The 15,650-nt window shown below is 44.3% G+C and overlaps 1 protein-coding gene and 1 long non-coding RNA gene across 2 annotated transcripts in view; both read left to right on the forward strand.

Annotated features, from left to right (window-relative positions):
- Positions 1 to 11,218, forward strand: part of LOC108542438 (uncharacterized) — a 28,047-nt gene extending 16,829 nt beyond the window's left edge. Inside the window, exons 10-14 of the mRNA XM_017892459.1 lie at positions 338 to 444; positions 1,320 to 1,404; positions 7,649 to 7,721; positions 9,610 to 9,726; positions 10,739 to 11,218. Of these exons, the coding sequence (XP_017747948.1) occupies positions 338 to 444; positions 1,320 to 1,404; positions 7,649 to 7,721; positions 9,610 to 9,726; positions 10,739 to 11,000 (644 nt within the window). The 3' untranslated portion in view covers positions 11,001 to 11,218. The remainder of the gene's footprint in view (positions 1 to 337; positions 445 to 1,319; positions 1,405 to 7,648; positions 7,722 to 9,609; positions 9,727 to 10,738) is intronic.
- On the forward strand, positions 867 to 9,410 carry LOC108544303 (uncharacterized). Its single transcript, XR_001889797.1, has 3 exons — positions 867 to 951; positions 1,320 to 1,404; positions 9,307 to 9,410. It is a non-coding gene; the product is annotated as an uncharacterized LOC108544303 (long non-coding RNA).
- Positions 11,219 to 15,650: the final 4,432 nt, after the last annotated feature.

The raw sequence follows: 15,650 nt of genomic DNA on the forward strand, positions 1-15,650 counted from the left end.
GTCACTGCCCAGTGGAGGAATCTGTGATACTGATCTCATAGGCTGCCCCAGCCTTTCATTGTGAGGTCTGGGTTTCTGTCACTTTGGAGTAGGAAATAGCTGTTTCTTAGCCAGACGTGCAGGTGTAGAGAGGCAGAGTGTGACAATTTAAGAATTGGTGAGGTGAGGATGAGTCAGTGGGAGAGAAAAGGGCCTGGCACAGGCCTTGGAAGGACATCCTCGTGTTCCGACCTTTTGCGTGGTCAGAGGGAATGGCCACTGCAGGCCAGCGAGTGTGCACCTCCCCCGGTCTCCTGAGGGCACCTCCGTTCCCTTCAAACCTCTCTGGTCTCCAAAGGGAACCCCAACCCCAGCGAGGAGCCAGAGCTTGGACTTGATCATTATTGGAATGATGCAAAATTGAGCATTTGTGGCTTTCTTCTGACATTTGGACAAATTTCCCATGTGAGAAAAATGTCTTTAAAATAATGGCACAGAAATAGTCCCTTCGACTTCAGTGTCGTGTTTTTCTAAATAAGTCACCCTCCTATTCTCTCCTGCCTTCTCTCAGCCTTTCTTTGACGGGCAGTGATGCTCTTGCCATGATAGATGGCAGACATGCAGTGACCCGCCAGGGTCCCAGAGCTCGGGAGAGAGTGGATGCCTGTCCGTGGTCCCACTTCAAACAAACATCTACATCTCACTGATGTCTAGTTCTGGATCCTTAATTTTTTAATAACTCCCCCTTCCCTACTTAAGGTCAAGGCTCACTTGACCCAGATGACTGTCCTCTTCCAAAGCAGCTCTTCCCGTCTTCTTTTCCCCACTTTATTGGAAACCAGAGGCGGTCACAATGATGGGAAACTTCACAGTAACGTGACAATTCAAGAGGCATAACCCAGGGACAGTTGACGACTGGAGCATTTCTGCTGTTTGGAGCTGCTCAGAGACCCCTGGTCTGCGAGCTGTGAGGTTTGGGTCTTGGGTCTCCCCACTCATATTCACTATGCTGGACCTGGATCTCCTGTGGGCCCCCAAGGCTGCCAGGCCCAGCAAAGTCCAGCTCAGAGCCCACCAGGTGAAGGACTGGGAACTCCCCCTCGGTCCAGTCCTCTCTCCCACTAGCCTAGAGCCACAGTGTCTTGACTTCTGGGCTTGGGTGACAAGCCCTCTCCCCATGCCCCCTTGCTGTGGAGGGTGCCCATGGACAAGGTCAGCCCACTCCCACCTGCTGGGATGGTGCTTTTACCCACCTGCAGGAAGGACTTTACTAGATTAAATCCAGGTTCAAAATGATAACACAGACTGCCTCTCAACATAGGTGTTTCTGGTGCTTACAGATTTACTATCATGCAAATGCTCAGACGACGTGTACGACCTATCCCGATGGTTTGGAAGTTGTGCAGTTTCCTAACAAGCAGACAGGTGAGTGACATCACCAGGAACCCGCGTGGGTAGGCGCCTTTGCCTGTTTGTGTGTAGAGGTGTGGAGACTTGCAGGTTAGCAGATACTTGAGCCCTGTAGGCAAGTTCCCCACAGCAGCAGCTGTCCAGATAATTTGGGGCTTACCCTGCTTCATGCATGTTTTCCTGGTTCTTATCCAAGAGCTGTGAGCCTGCGGCTTCCGTGCGGGTGCGTAAGTGCACCCAGGTCTGAACGCCTCTGTAAACGCCCTCAGACCTCAGTCGGGGGCTTGTGTTTCAGCTTTTCTGGGCGGGCCTGGCTCCATGGCTCGAGCAACAACCGAGATAAATGGGTGTTACTTATTCGCACAGTGCAGCCAGCTTATTGTCCTAAAAGCCACCACATTCTTTCCTGAAGTCTCTCCTGGACTCTAAAATGCCATCCTCTGGGTAACCCCTGGGTCTCTTGGGAACTGGGCTGCACAGCAGGAGGTGAGTGGAGGGCAAGCCAGGGAAGCTTTATCTGTATTTACAGCCACTCCCCATGCTCTGTTAGGCCTGAGCTCCGCCTCCTTCAGATCAGTGGCAGCATTCGATCCTCATAGGAACACGAACCCTCCTGTGAACTGTGCACGTGAGGGATCTAGGTTGCGTGCTCCTTGTGAGAATCTAATGCCTGATGATCCATCACTGTCTCCCTTCACCCCCAGATGAGACCCTCTAGTTGCAGGAAAAGAAGCTCAGTAAGCCGGGCATAGCGGCTCACGCCTGTAATCCCAGCACTTTGGGGGGCCAAGGCAGGCAGATCACAAGGTCAGGAGTTTGAGACCAGCCTGGCCAACATAGTGAAACCCCATCTCTTCTTAAAAAAAAAAAAATACAAAAATTAGCCGGGCATGGTAGCAGGTGCCTGTATTCTTAGCTACTCAGGAGGCTGAGGCAGGAGAATTGCCTGAATCTGGGAGGCAGAGGTTGCAGTGAGCTGAGATCATGCCTTTGCACTCCAGCCTGGGTTACAGTGCGAGACTTCGTCTCAAAAAAAAAAAAAAAAAAAAAAAAAAAAAAAGCTCAGGACTGCTTACTTTGTGGTGAGTTGTATGATTTTTCATTATAATGTAATAATAATAAATAAATACACAGTAAATTTAGTGCACCCTGAAATCACCAACCATTCGCAAACCCACACCATGCCAGTCCATGGAAAAATTGGTCTTCCCACGAAACTGGGTCCCCTAGTGCCAAAAAAGGTTGGGGACCACTGCATTAAGATGAGAGAACTGGTTAAAAATATCCCCGTTTGGGGCTGGGCGCGGTGGCTCACGCCTGTAATCCCAGAACTTTGGAGGGCCGAGGTGGGCCAGACACCTGAAGGTCAGGAGTTCGAGATCAGCCCTGGCCAACATGGGTTGAAACTCCGTCTCCTACTAAAAATACAAAAAATTAGCCGGATGCAGAGTGGGTGCGCACCTGTAATCCCATATCTAAGAGGCTGAGTTGGACAATCGTTTGAACTCGGAAGGTGGAGGCTGCAGTGATCCCATATCATGCACTGCACTCTGGCCTGGAATGCAGAGTGAAGACTCCATCTCCAAAAAAAAAAAAATAAAAAATAAAAAAATAAAAAAAAAAAAAAAAAATTCTAGTTTGGTAATGAATTTACTAATATTTATTGGTAATTTTCTCTTTATTTTTTAATTGATTTGTTTTCTTTTTAAAAATCCTTAAACCCGTGACACATATTTTTATACCTTAATGCTTCTGCTTTAAGTCTATTAATCTAATAGGTACAGCAGCTTTCTTTCAGTTAGTTAATATATGCCTGGCATATCTTGCATCTATTCTTTTTTTTTTTTTTTTTGCTATTTCTAAATCTTTCCTTTAAATACATCTTATAAGAAACGAGATATTAAGAAAAATATATAGTCTGAAATAACCTTTCCTTTTAACCTGAGGTTTTATTGCATGAACTGAAAATGTATCAGTATCCTAACTGTCCTCTACAACCAAATCAAGAGTCTTTTAGTTCTAATTCTCCTCCCCAGTCTTTCATGCCATTGTGTTGGCTTCTGCCAGGATTATTACTCTAAGTTGTTTTCACCTCCAGTATTAGTTGTGATTATCACTGTGGTGTTTATGTAGCCAGTGTTTAAACTTTTTAAATTTATGCAGAATTTGGGGCTCTTCTTTCTTGTATCTTGGGCTTTTCTTCTCGGCACCATTTCCTTCTACTTGACGAGCATGAAGAGATGGGGGCAATCAACCCTATCAATTTTGGCTCATCTGAAAATGTCCTTTGTTTTACCTTGTTCATGAATGGTCGTTCATCCTGATGCACCTTCTGACCCCTCATCCCGTAGCTATTCCATGGCCACTGTGCGGCAGCCACTGTTTTAGGGCTAGGGATTCAGCAGTGAGCAAATTTGTGAAACGTTCTTATTTCATGACATTTTATTGGAGGGAAGCATAAAATAATCAGGTAAAAATAAAAATCTATATAAAATATCAGTCTGTATGAAAAAACCGAGAAAAACAAGAGGGTAGAAAGCGGAGAGGGAGTGTGCTGGGCTGCATTCTTAGGGGCCGTTGAGGAGGGCCTCACTGAGAGGTGACATTTCAGGGAGCCATGAGTGATGTGAGAGAGGGAGCTGTGTGCATGTCAGGAAGAACATTCTAGAGTGAGAAAGAGCCGTGAAAAGTGTGGTGTGTCTGAGGAAGAGCAAGGAGGCTGGTGTGGCAGGGTAGAGGAGATGAGGTCAAAGTGCCAGGACCAGGCTGTGTAGACCGTTGTGGAGAAGCCATTGGAGAATCTTGAGCAAGGGAATGACAGTAATTTTTCTCAGCGTGTTAAGGACTTTATTCCAGGCCCACACGGTGCCTGCTGGAGGATCTGATGGTGGTCTAATTTCTTCCTTCGACTGTGATTTTTTTCCCTTGCTGATTTAAGAACTGTTCTGTCTCCAGCTACATTATGATCTGTCTAGTTATGGATTTAATTTTGTTCATTGTATTGGGGATTTGTTGTGCTTTTCTTTTTTTGAGACACAGTCTCTCTCTGTCACCCAGGCTGGAGTGTAGCGGCGTGATCTCAGCTCACTGCAACTTCTGCCTCCCCAGTTCAAGTGATTCTTCTGCCTCAGCCTCCCAAGTAGCTGAGACGACAGGTGCATGCCACTATGCCTAATTTTTTGTTTTTTTGGAGAGATGGAGTTTCACCATGTTAGCCAGGATGGTCTCGATCTCCTGATCTCGTGATCTGCCCGCCTCAGCCTCCTAAAGTGCTGGGATTACAGGTGTGAGCCACCACAGCCAGCCTGTTGTGCATCTTAAATATAATCACTGTGTCTTTCATAAGCTAGGGTTGCCAGATTTAGCAAATAAAACTGCAGGATGCCCAGATGAATTTGAATTTCAGGTAAACAATAAATGATTTTGTTTTTGTTATGAGTAGGTTTCATTGAGTATGTGGGACATATTTACACCAAAAAGTCATTTGTAGTTTATGTGAAAATTCAGATTTAACTGGGTGTCCTATATTTTATCTGGGAACACTATCAAGTTCAGGGAAATTCACAGCTATTATCTTTATCAATCTTACCTTTCCTCCACCTCCAATTATAGCTGCATGACACCACCTCATTCTAGCCTCTTTCCGTCTTCACATATTTTCTTGTTATCATCTGTGTAAATTATTTATCTATTTCCTAAGTTTTCTCTTCAGCTGAATATTATGTGCTATTTAATACATCCTTTTAGCTTTAATTTTGAAGACTATATTCATTTGTTCTTTTTCAAATCCACCTAGAATTTTTTCTCTTTTTTATTTTCAATTTCCTACTTTAATTTTAAAAATATTCTACAAACATTTGCCTTGTCATCTGTTTCTGGTAGCAGGATGCTTGCCATCTCAGAGCTCCGCATGGTGCTGGCTGCTGCTGGCTTGTCTCTGCTGGTACTTCCTCATGGTGTTGCGTTCCCTCACCTATTTACATTTGTGCTAGTGGCTTGTGTTGGTGGCAATCATATGGGGCCCAGTCTGGCAGATACTATCCAGAAAACTTTGTGTTTGTTTCTGCCAGGTGTTCCAGGGCACGACCAGCCTGGAATCACTTCATGTTAGCTTCTTAGTTTAAGGTGTCCCAGGTACAGGTAGCAGAATTGCAATTGCTGATGGTAAATGAGGGTCACCCTGTAGTGACACATTCTTTGGAAAGAGCTCAGAGATAGACAGCCACACTCCTTGGTGCTCTCCATCTGCCAGCAGGGAGATATTTTCTAGTTCCCTCTTTCCTTGGGGCTCTAACCTTCAGAGAGCATCCTCTTTAAGCATGGACGCAGTTCCAATTCCCAGACAAAGCCCTTCATCCTATCCCAGTAGAGCGACTAAGGGCCAAACCTCCTGGAGACTGCAGAGGACACCAGGGCAGCCGCAGGTCGGGTTCGGGTCTGCGTTCCAGCACCCTCTGGGATTTGTGGCTCCTTCCTTGAACTTGCATGTTCATTTCCCAGGGTTTTTGTGATTTGCTGGAGCATTCCTCAGTATTTGTAGTGGATGTGTGGGTGGGATGTCTGATCTGCCCATTGCCATGGCAGAATCAAGGCCTCCGTGGGGCATCTGCTTCTCCATGACACAACGGACGTCCAGATGGATCCTTGAAGCTGCTGAGACTTAGGCTGTCCTACAAGTTCCTGGCTCCCAACACTTTTTCTTTTTGTCCTAATATTTCAGCCAGCGCAGCTGTGAGTCTTGTTAGAATGTTTGCCTTCACAGGCTGTCATTTAGGCTCTCACTGGGCATGTAGCAGCAAATTGGGCACTAGAGCAACCGTTCTCTTGAGTGACCTCCAGCAAACATTCGACAAAGAAAAATTACACTTGCTAGTTTGCAAAGGTCATGCTGAGCGATTAATATTAACGCCAGTCTTTTGCAAAAGAAAAGTATTTACAGGTCTGTGTTTTATTTTTGTTTAAAAGGCCTAAAACTGACTCTCAGCTGGTCCATGTAGAAGGTCTCAGTTCATTTTCCAGCAGGAATTTTAAGTTCTATTACTGTTCTTGGATATATTTATCATACATTCAACAGTTCTGCCTATGGCTGACATTTCAAGAACAGAGTGAATCAGAAGTGCCATTGTTTCCACTCCTTCCATTTTATAGGTGCAATTGTGTGTGACGTGCATGGTTTTTATACATTCATACAAATCAGCCAAGAACCGTGCATTGATATGTACCAGCCAGTGAGTGAATTCATTTGCTCTCAGCTGTTGACCCAAAGAAGAGCCCCCAGTTTCTCCAGGGTGTTCCATTAATACACAACACGAAAACAATCTTTTACAATTTTGTGCTAAAAATCATTTTAAGGGGTAGAATATTTCCTCAGTTGTCAGGTTCTTCACTGTATTCATTTTTCTTAAATATATTTTGTGGGCTGGGCATGGTGCTCACACTAGTTATCCTGGTGCTTTGGGAGGCCACAGTGGGAGGGTCTCTTCAGGCCAGGAGTTACAGACCACCTGGGAAACATAACAAGACCCTGGTCCTACAAAAAAATAAAAAATTAGCTGGGCATTGTGGCATGCTCTTGTAGTCCCAGCTACTCGGGAGGCTGAGGCAGGAGGATCACTTGAGCTCTGAGTCTGAGGCTGCAGTGAGCCATGATCACACCACTGCACTCCAGCCTGGGTGACAGCGTGAGGCCTTGACTCTAAATACACACACACAGTGAGAGACAGACACACACACACACATACATGTGTGTGTGTGTGTGCTGCCCCTTATCTGTCAGAAACTAACAGTTGACAATACAAATAAAAAAGAAGCAAATGGATATTAAAAGAACAAATGGAGGCCGTGTGTGGTGGCTCACGCTTGTAATCCCAGAACTTTGGGAGGCAGAGGCAGGCAAATAACTTGAGGTCAGGAGTTCCAGACCAGCCTTGCCAACATGGTGAGACCCTGTCTCTACTAAAAATACAAAAATTAGCCAGGTGTGGTGGCACATGCCCATAATCCAAGCTACTTGGGAGGCTGAGGCAGGAGAATTGCTTGAACCTCAGAGGTGGAGGCTGCAGTGAGCTGAGATCACACCACTGCACTCCAGCCTGGGTGACAGAGGGAGACTCCATCTCAATGAAAAACAGAACAAATGGAAACTCATCAATTAAGTTTAATTTGGCAGCTTTTCTTTTTTCACAAACACATCAAGCAGCTGTGCATGTATCCCACATGCAGGCACTGTAATCACATTCCTGTTCCTATAATGAAATAGACACAGTGCAGCAGTATTTCAGCAGGCTCCACAGCGAGTTCCTCTGCGTCAAGGGTTCTGTCTCCAGTGCAAGGTGAAAATCACTGTTAATCATCCCTGGAGGATACCGTAGAGGGTGAATTATGACTCTTTCCTACAATTTATTATCCAGCTGAAAACTGCAAATCAATATGAAAATGTGAAGTTGAATGTTTACCATAGTGAGTCAAAAGCATTCAGAAGCAGAGGGCACTGACTGTGGGGTTAATAATGGACCTTTGACCTCAAACACAGGGACTCAGGGAGTCAGACAGCATATGGGAGGGAAAAGAAAATTTCAGCCAGAGATCACTTAGCAAAGTTGGGAGAATCTAAATTTTGTGTTTTAATGAGACTGAAATCATTCTGCCTAGAGCAAGATGTTCAAGTGCAAATAAAAAATGATAGAGCAGGTACAAAACATGCTGCATGTTGAATATCGGTTCTTTATGGAGTGTGCCTTATCCTGTTCAGGCTGCCATAGCAAAATGCCACAGACTGGCTGGGTTGCCAACAACAGTGTTGGGGGCTGGAAGTCCATAATGAAGGTGCCGGCAGCTGCACTGTCTGGTGAGGGCTGTTGCCTGGTTCACAGACGGCATCTTCTCATTGCAGCCTCACGTGGTGGAAGGGGCGAGACAGCTCTCTGGGGTCGCTTTAGTAAAGGTGCTAATCCCATGCATGGGGCTCCACCCTCATGACCGCATCACTGCCCAAAGGCCTCATCTCCCAACACCATTGCTTTGGGGATTAGGTTTCCACACAGGAATCTGGGGAGGGCACAGCATTCAGCCCATAGTAGAGCAGATCGCCACCAAATATATTTAAGCAGCTGAGTGACACACAAGTGTCGTTTACAAATACAAATCTACTGAATTTGCAAAGACAGGTGTGTATGTTGTTTACATCCTGGCTGAAACAGTGAAACACAGTAAATGTGCTCTCAGATGTTCACACAGTTTTTTCTTCTTGAGTATTTTCATATAGTATTGAAGTCCTTAAACTTTTATTATAAGTAGGGTTGCTAGATTTAACAAATAAAGATTCAAGTCCCTCACTGAATTTGAAATATCAGATCAACAACAAGTAATTTTTGGTATAAAAGTATGTTCCATGCAATATTTGAAATATACTTATGTTAAAAATTATTCATCATTTGGCCGGGTGTAGTGGTTCATTCCTGTAATCCCCGCACCCTGGGAGGCCGAGGCAGGCAGATCACCTGAGGTCAGGAGTTTGAGAATATCTGGCCAACATGGCGAAACCCTGTCTCTCCTAAAAATACAAAAATTAGCCGGGCGTGGTGGTGCATGCCTGTAATCCCAGCTACTCGGGAGGCTGAGGCAGGAGAATCGCTTGAACTGGGGAGGTGGAGGTTGCAGTGAGCCAAGATTGTGCCATTGCACTCCAGCCTGGGCAACAGAGTGAGACTCTGTCTCAAAAAATTAATAATAATAAAAATAAATTATTTATGATTCATCATTTATCTAAAATTCAATTATACCTGGCAACCCTAGTTATAAAGCCAGATGATTAGAAAATACTCTCTATAAATCTCATGAATATTTATAGATTACTTGGATAGAACATGTTTCTAAACAGATTCAATGTAACATACACGTAAAACCTGCATTCTGCAGAAAAATTCTACCCCGATGGCTCCAAAGAAATTGTGTTTCCCGACGGGACAGTGAAACATCTCAAGGATGGACAGGAAGAGACCTTATTTCCTGATGGGACAATCGTAAGGGTNTAATAATAAAATAAATTATTTATGATTCATCATTTATCTAAAATTCAATTATACCTGGCAACCCTAGTTATAAAGCCAGATGATTAGAAAATACTCTCTATAAATCTCATGAATATTTATAGATTACTTGGATAGAACATGTTTCTAAACAGATTCAATGTAACATACACGTAAAACCTGCATTCTGCAGAAAATTCTACCCCGATGGCTCCAAAGAAATTGTGTTTCCCGACGGGACAGTGAAACATCTCAAGGATGGACAGGAAGAGACCTTATTTCCTGATGGGACAATCGTAAGGGTGGAAAGGTCAGTAATGTCAGACAATGCGAACCCGAAACATCCCCAGTTTTGTTTGTGTATTTAATAATTTCCTTATATTAATTTAGATTTTGCAAACATTTAAGTGCTTGTATAAAAAAATAGAAAATAATGTCGTTGACTCCAGAAGTTTTGTCTTATGGCCTTGATTTGAATCCCTTTATAGAGACTGTGGGTTTCAAATGGACTTTTAGGTATTGACTTCACCGACGTTAGCTGCCTTTGAATTATAACCGTAAAAACCACTCCAGTCTTCAGTACTCACTTCAGACCACATGGTCTAGAAGCCCAAGTCCATTGCAGAACATGTGCAAGCAAATGTTTAAGGCACACCAAGGAGGAGCTCATCAGAGCTGCAATTTCAATGCTGGTTTGTGCAGAAAGTAAAGATCCACCCAGCTGCCCAAGGGAGAGAGTGGGATGTTGTTTTAGACCTTCCCTTTCTTTCCTGATATCCAAGTGACCACCGAGTGAGCGCTGTGGGCTGTGTCTCCTCGCTGCCCTGCCTCCAACCTTTCTCTGAGTTCTGCAGTCTCCTGCTCTCACCATTTCTCTCCTGAGCAATTACGATAGACTCCCCCAGCTTCCTCACAGCAGTCAGAATCTTCCCTGTCACCTCCGGGGCCACTTTTCTGAAATGATTCTATGTGTGTCCCTGTCACTCCCCGTGTTAACCCTACCATCCCTCTCACCGTCAGAGCCAGCTGTCAACTCAGGCTTCAGCCTGCAGGTGAGCAGCCTCGGCTGACCTCCCGCCCTGCCTCCTGGTCCTCCACACTTGCCCTCTCTCACCCACACCAAGTTTCCGCTGATGCCGAGCCCACCGTGCACCTTTCCTGCCACTGCCCGTGGCCTTCTGCACCCTCATCTAATGAGCTTTGGAAGGAGGGCTCCAGACCCAGGTGGGGGCATTATTCTGTGCTCCCCACCCCCCCCTGGCCTCCACACTGGCAGCACTGGCCCTGGTGCACACCGCCCTTCCACGTGTTTCTCTTCTCAGGAATGGCGACAAAACCATTGTGCTCAGCAATGGACAGAAAGAAATCCACACGGCCCAGTTCAAGAGGAGGGAGTACCCAGATGGCACCGTAAAGACTGTGTATTGCAGCGGCTGTCAGGAAACCGAGTACGCCTCCAGGAGGGTTAAGATCAAAGATGAAGCTGGAAACATCATCCTGGACAAGAAGCAGATGAGCCCTCAACACGCAGAGTCACATGGGAAACGCCAATTGCAGTTTTTTGCTAAAACAGACAAAAACTAATAATATATTCACTGCCCCAAATGATCTTGGAGAGCCACTAAACCTTTAGGACTACCCAAGTTATCTAGAAATTGCAAAGAAAAGGACATTCTCTTCTCTATTTAGGAAACACGGTTAGAGCAGCACCCATCAGAGAACAGGAGGCTCACAAAAGAAAGATTTCCAGTGCCCCCAGCAACACTGCACCCTCTTTGATCATCACAGGGGCCATTTCCGCCTTGTGATGGACCCAGGAGGTCTCTGCAGAACAACTGCCCTTGGACCAGCTGATTCACAAAGTGCTGAGCCTCTCTTCCCTGTGTGGCCCACCCCAGGCACGGCTCATTCCTCCAGCATTACAGAAGCTCAGCCTGGCCAGTTCACCTCTGGTCACCGACACCCCTGTCCTCACTGGGACAAGAGGGAGACAATTCTAGTCACTACAAGGATACTCAAGTGGCGTCCAAGTCAGGTCAGGGCTCCAATACTGCAGTTGTCATGGCCTGTCACTGCCCGGGGAGCATGTCGCCTCCTGAAACTCGAGATTTTTAAAATCCTAATATAAAATGATAACCAGTTACTTACTTCTTTTGTTGTTTTGCAGGCCACCTAGAAATACAAAAGCAGACTGGCATTCATCTAATTTTTATACTGAAATGTGGATGCCCCAAACATGGTTTTGGAAAGAGATAATTTCTTGAAAATTTTATCAGAAGATGCATAGTTATTTAATTTTTTCCAGTATGTACTCATGTTTTTATGAAATACAATACCATATTTTAGTGCCAGGGATTATTTTAACCTTAATACTGTGCACGCATCATCGTAGTCCTCAATATTTGGTAATGCTATTTAAAGTAACTCAAGAACCGTGTGCTATCTGGCTTTGAAGGAAAAAAAGGAAGTCTACTACGATTGCAGTGGATGGAGGCCTTTTGTTTTCAGATGAATGCTAAAGCAATGCGAGGCATTTGTCATGCATAACCGGCAAAACAAATCCATTATTAAAAAGCTATTTTGGGTTTGGCTGAAAGAATGGACTTGCCTATTGCTTTGATTGTTTTAAATCAGCTTATACTAAAAATTGTCACTGAAGCAAACAAAACGATACACGGCTATACTGAAAAAATGCACTTCTCATTATCTGTGGGAGATCGGGGAAGAAACAAAGACGCAATTTTATCAGGAAGCCGTGTGCAGGCATCAGATCACCTGCCTGACGGGAAGTTTTCATTAACTATCATCTGCAGTACACTCTCCACTAGTGACAGGTGCAAAATCTGTCATCCAAATAAGATTAATTCAGTGAGCACATGGAATTAATACATTCCATGTGCGGGAAGCCCTTCATGGAATATACATTCTGCAATATTGGAAATCAGTACAAGCTTATTGAAACAACATTTCATACTGATTTGCAAAAAGCCAGAATTTACTTTTAGTTCTTAACAATCACCCGAAGGCTTCTTATTAGATGTACAATCTGATTATATTTATTACATTAATTTTGAAGAGGGGGTCTCTATTAACCTATTTGCAGGCACATTTATGCACAAATTGTAAACAAGCACGTTTACTTGTTCAAAAAGGTAGCATTAATATGATCACAAAACAATGACAGAGTATAAAGGGCTGGGAGATGGGGTGAGTCACACCCATCTGGGCCACTGTCTACTGCCACCTTGGAAAAAACCCTCAGCTGTCCCCCACTTCCTTTTCCCTAAGTGGGTGACATTTCATCCCCTGCACAGCTCAGGGATGCTGTGGGGATGGATGAGAAGGGAGCAGGACAGAGTAGTCCCGTCCATTCCACCCAGGTGCTGCTCCTGAAGGGAGTCTTGGATGGAGCCCTCCTCTCTCTGCGCGTGGAGTCCTGTGGGCTCCATGTTTTCCTAAGGAGCACAGGTCCTCTCAGAGCACGGGCCCCAAGTTTCATGGCCATCAGGTGCAGCCTCTCCCGCCTCTTCTCTCCTGCTCCCCACAGCCCACATCATGCAGACGGCCCTCCCTTAGGTTAACCCTGCTTCCTCTGACTCATCATTCCTTCCGCAAACATTCCTTGGCTCAACCTCCTCCATCCCCAGGCTAAGGCCCCCAAGTGCCCATTGAACCCTGCACCCCTCGTGTCCTCCTCACACTGTATCCCAATGACCTAGGGACCTGCCTGTCCCCACCTAGACAACACATTGAGGATGGAGCTCAGTCACCTTCACCTTCGCTCCCCAGCAGCTAGAGTGGAGAGTGGAGCCTCAGAGGCTCTGGAGTAAAAAAAGAGGTGAGAACGTGGAGAGTTGCCTCGTGAACTCTGATAATTGGTGCTAAAGTGAAAGGGATTTCAACATAGAGGCTGACTCCCAAAACTGAGGACTCTGTCTGATGCTCAGTTTATCAAATTCACCTTTGAAACTACCTTTTCTTGAGCACTTAAAGATTGATCCTAATTAAGTTTTCTTAATACTGCAATTATAGGTTTAGAATGGTTGATATTTTTGAACAAACACCTTATACAAGAGACACAACCAAACAATTCAGATTATCACCTACTTCTTACAGACCTCCAATTTGAACCTACTCTACAGCATTAACCATTTTCTCATTATTCTATATTTTTTACATTTTTCTACAATTATTACTATAATTGCATTTTGTTGCCATTTTTACTTGTTTCCCTGCTCTAAAAGAAAACAGAAATCCTGTGGTTCGTCTTGCTATGGGTGTGGGTGTGATAGCGGGAACTGTGTTACTCACTGGTTATTCCTCCTCCGGCATTTTAAACTCAAGTCACTGGACATCATACTCAACCTTTATGGTTAAACCTGACATGCTACATTAACATTCTTGTGTTTCTAATGAACGCCGTTCACAGAAGTTTTAGTTTTTTGCAACCTGGGATCAGGCCACATCATGACCGTCATTGCCTTTGTGGGAGCTTTTTTCCATTAAAAAATTTAAACATGTAAGTTTTGTTACTGCATTTATATGAAGGTGGATGTATCAATCGTGTATATTAAAACATTTTCTTATACCTAAGAGTTCATTTGTTTCCTTCTGATTTTTAAGAGAAATTAAAACATTTTCATGGAGTCCTAAAAGTATCATGGGCCCTCATGTGCCTGATGGAGACACTGGCCCTGCCTGGCGTCTCGCCTTGTATATTTGACTCTCCCCTGCCTGGTGTTCCGTCACGCGTGGTCCTGCCATTCTGAGAGGTCAGCAGAGCTGGGGTTGGTGTTGGAAACGCTGGCATTCTTTACCTTCCGAATGAGCAGTGGCTTCCCAGAGAAGACTCATCCTGGAAAGGCAGGGTGGGGCTGCAGGGCAGCTCTCTGGACTCACGCTTGGGGGTCCTCAGCCGTCTCTGCTGTCAGATGGCACCAACAGAATCGACTGTTATTTTTTGCTCGTGGCTCAATGCCCACTTTTTCCTTGGCTACTTGGCTTTCTTGTGGCTTCCCAGGTTTCTTATCTGCAACTGCAGATACACAAAGTTTATATCTATACTTTAGAAGCAGACAATGGAAGGAATAAAACCACATTCCTCATTTATTCAAGGCAATAAAATTAAATGTGTCTTATTATATTCTTTTGTATCACAGCCGTATTTGTACAAAACCTTTTTCTTCTAATATCATTTTCAATTTGTAATCAACTTACTTCAATTAACCATGTTTCATTTTTTTATTATGAGTTGATTCTCAAATGACCACAACTTTCTGTCTTTGTATCACTTCCCCTGATATCTAGGGAAGTGTCCTTGCTTGCTGGGAACACAGAGCACCCAGCAGGCTGCATTAGTTCTGGGGCTGCTGCTTCACCTTACAGGCAGACCTTGGGGATACTGTGGATTTGGTTCCAGGCCACCACAATAAAGCTCATATTGCAACAGAGCAAGTCACACAAATATTTCATTTTCCCAGTGCCTATAAAAGTTTGGTTTATGTTATACTGTAGTCTATTAAGTGTGCAATAGCATTATGTCTAAAACATAAACATATCTCAATTTTAAAATACGGTATTGTTTTTAAAAATGCTAATGATCATCTGAGCCCTCAGTGAGTTACAATTGTTTTGCTGGTGGAGGACTTTGCCTGTGTGTTGATGGCTGCTGACTGATCAGGGTGGAGGATGCTGAAGGTTGGGGTGACTGTGGCAATATCTGAAATAAGACCACAATGAAGTTGACTGCATTGATTGAATCTTCTCATGAAAGGTTTCTCTGTAGCATGCGATGCTGTTTGATAGCATTTTACCCACAGTATAACTTCTTTCAATATTGGAGTCAATCCCCTCAAACCTTACCTACTGCCTCACTAACTAAGTGTATATATTCTAAATCCTTTGTTGTCATATCAATAATGTTCACAGCATCTTCACCAGGAGTCAATTCTATCTCAAGAAACCACTTTCTTTGCTCAACCATAAGAAGCCGCTCCTAATCTGTTCAAATTTTATCCTGAGATTGCAGCAATTCAGCCACATTTTTAGGCCCCACTTCTAATTCTATTCCTCTTGTTATTCCCACCTCATCTGCAGTTACTTCCTGCACTGAAGGCTTGAACCCCTCAAAATCATCCATGAGGAATGAAATCAACTTCTTCTAAACTCCTGTTAATGTTGATATTGTTTCTCCTCCCATGAATCATGAATGTTTTTAATGGCATCTAGAATGGT

This window comes from Rhinopithecus bieti, unplaced genomic scaffold, assembly GCF_001698545.2.
Source record: "Rhinopithecus bieti isolate Rb0 unplaced genomic scaffold, ASM169854v2 scaffold_1017, whole genome shotgun sequence".
Taxonomy (NCBI): Eukaryota; Metazoa; Chordata; class Mammalia; order Primates; family Cercopithecidae; genus Rhinopithecus; species Rhinopithecus bieti.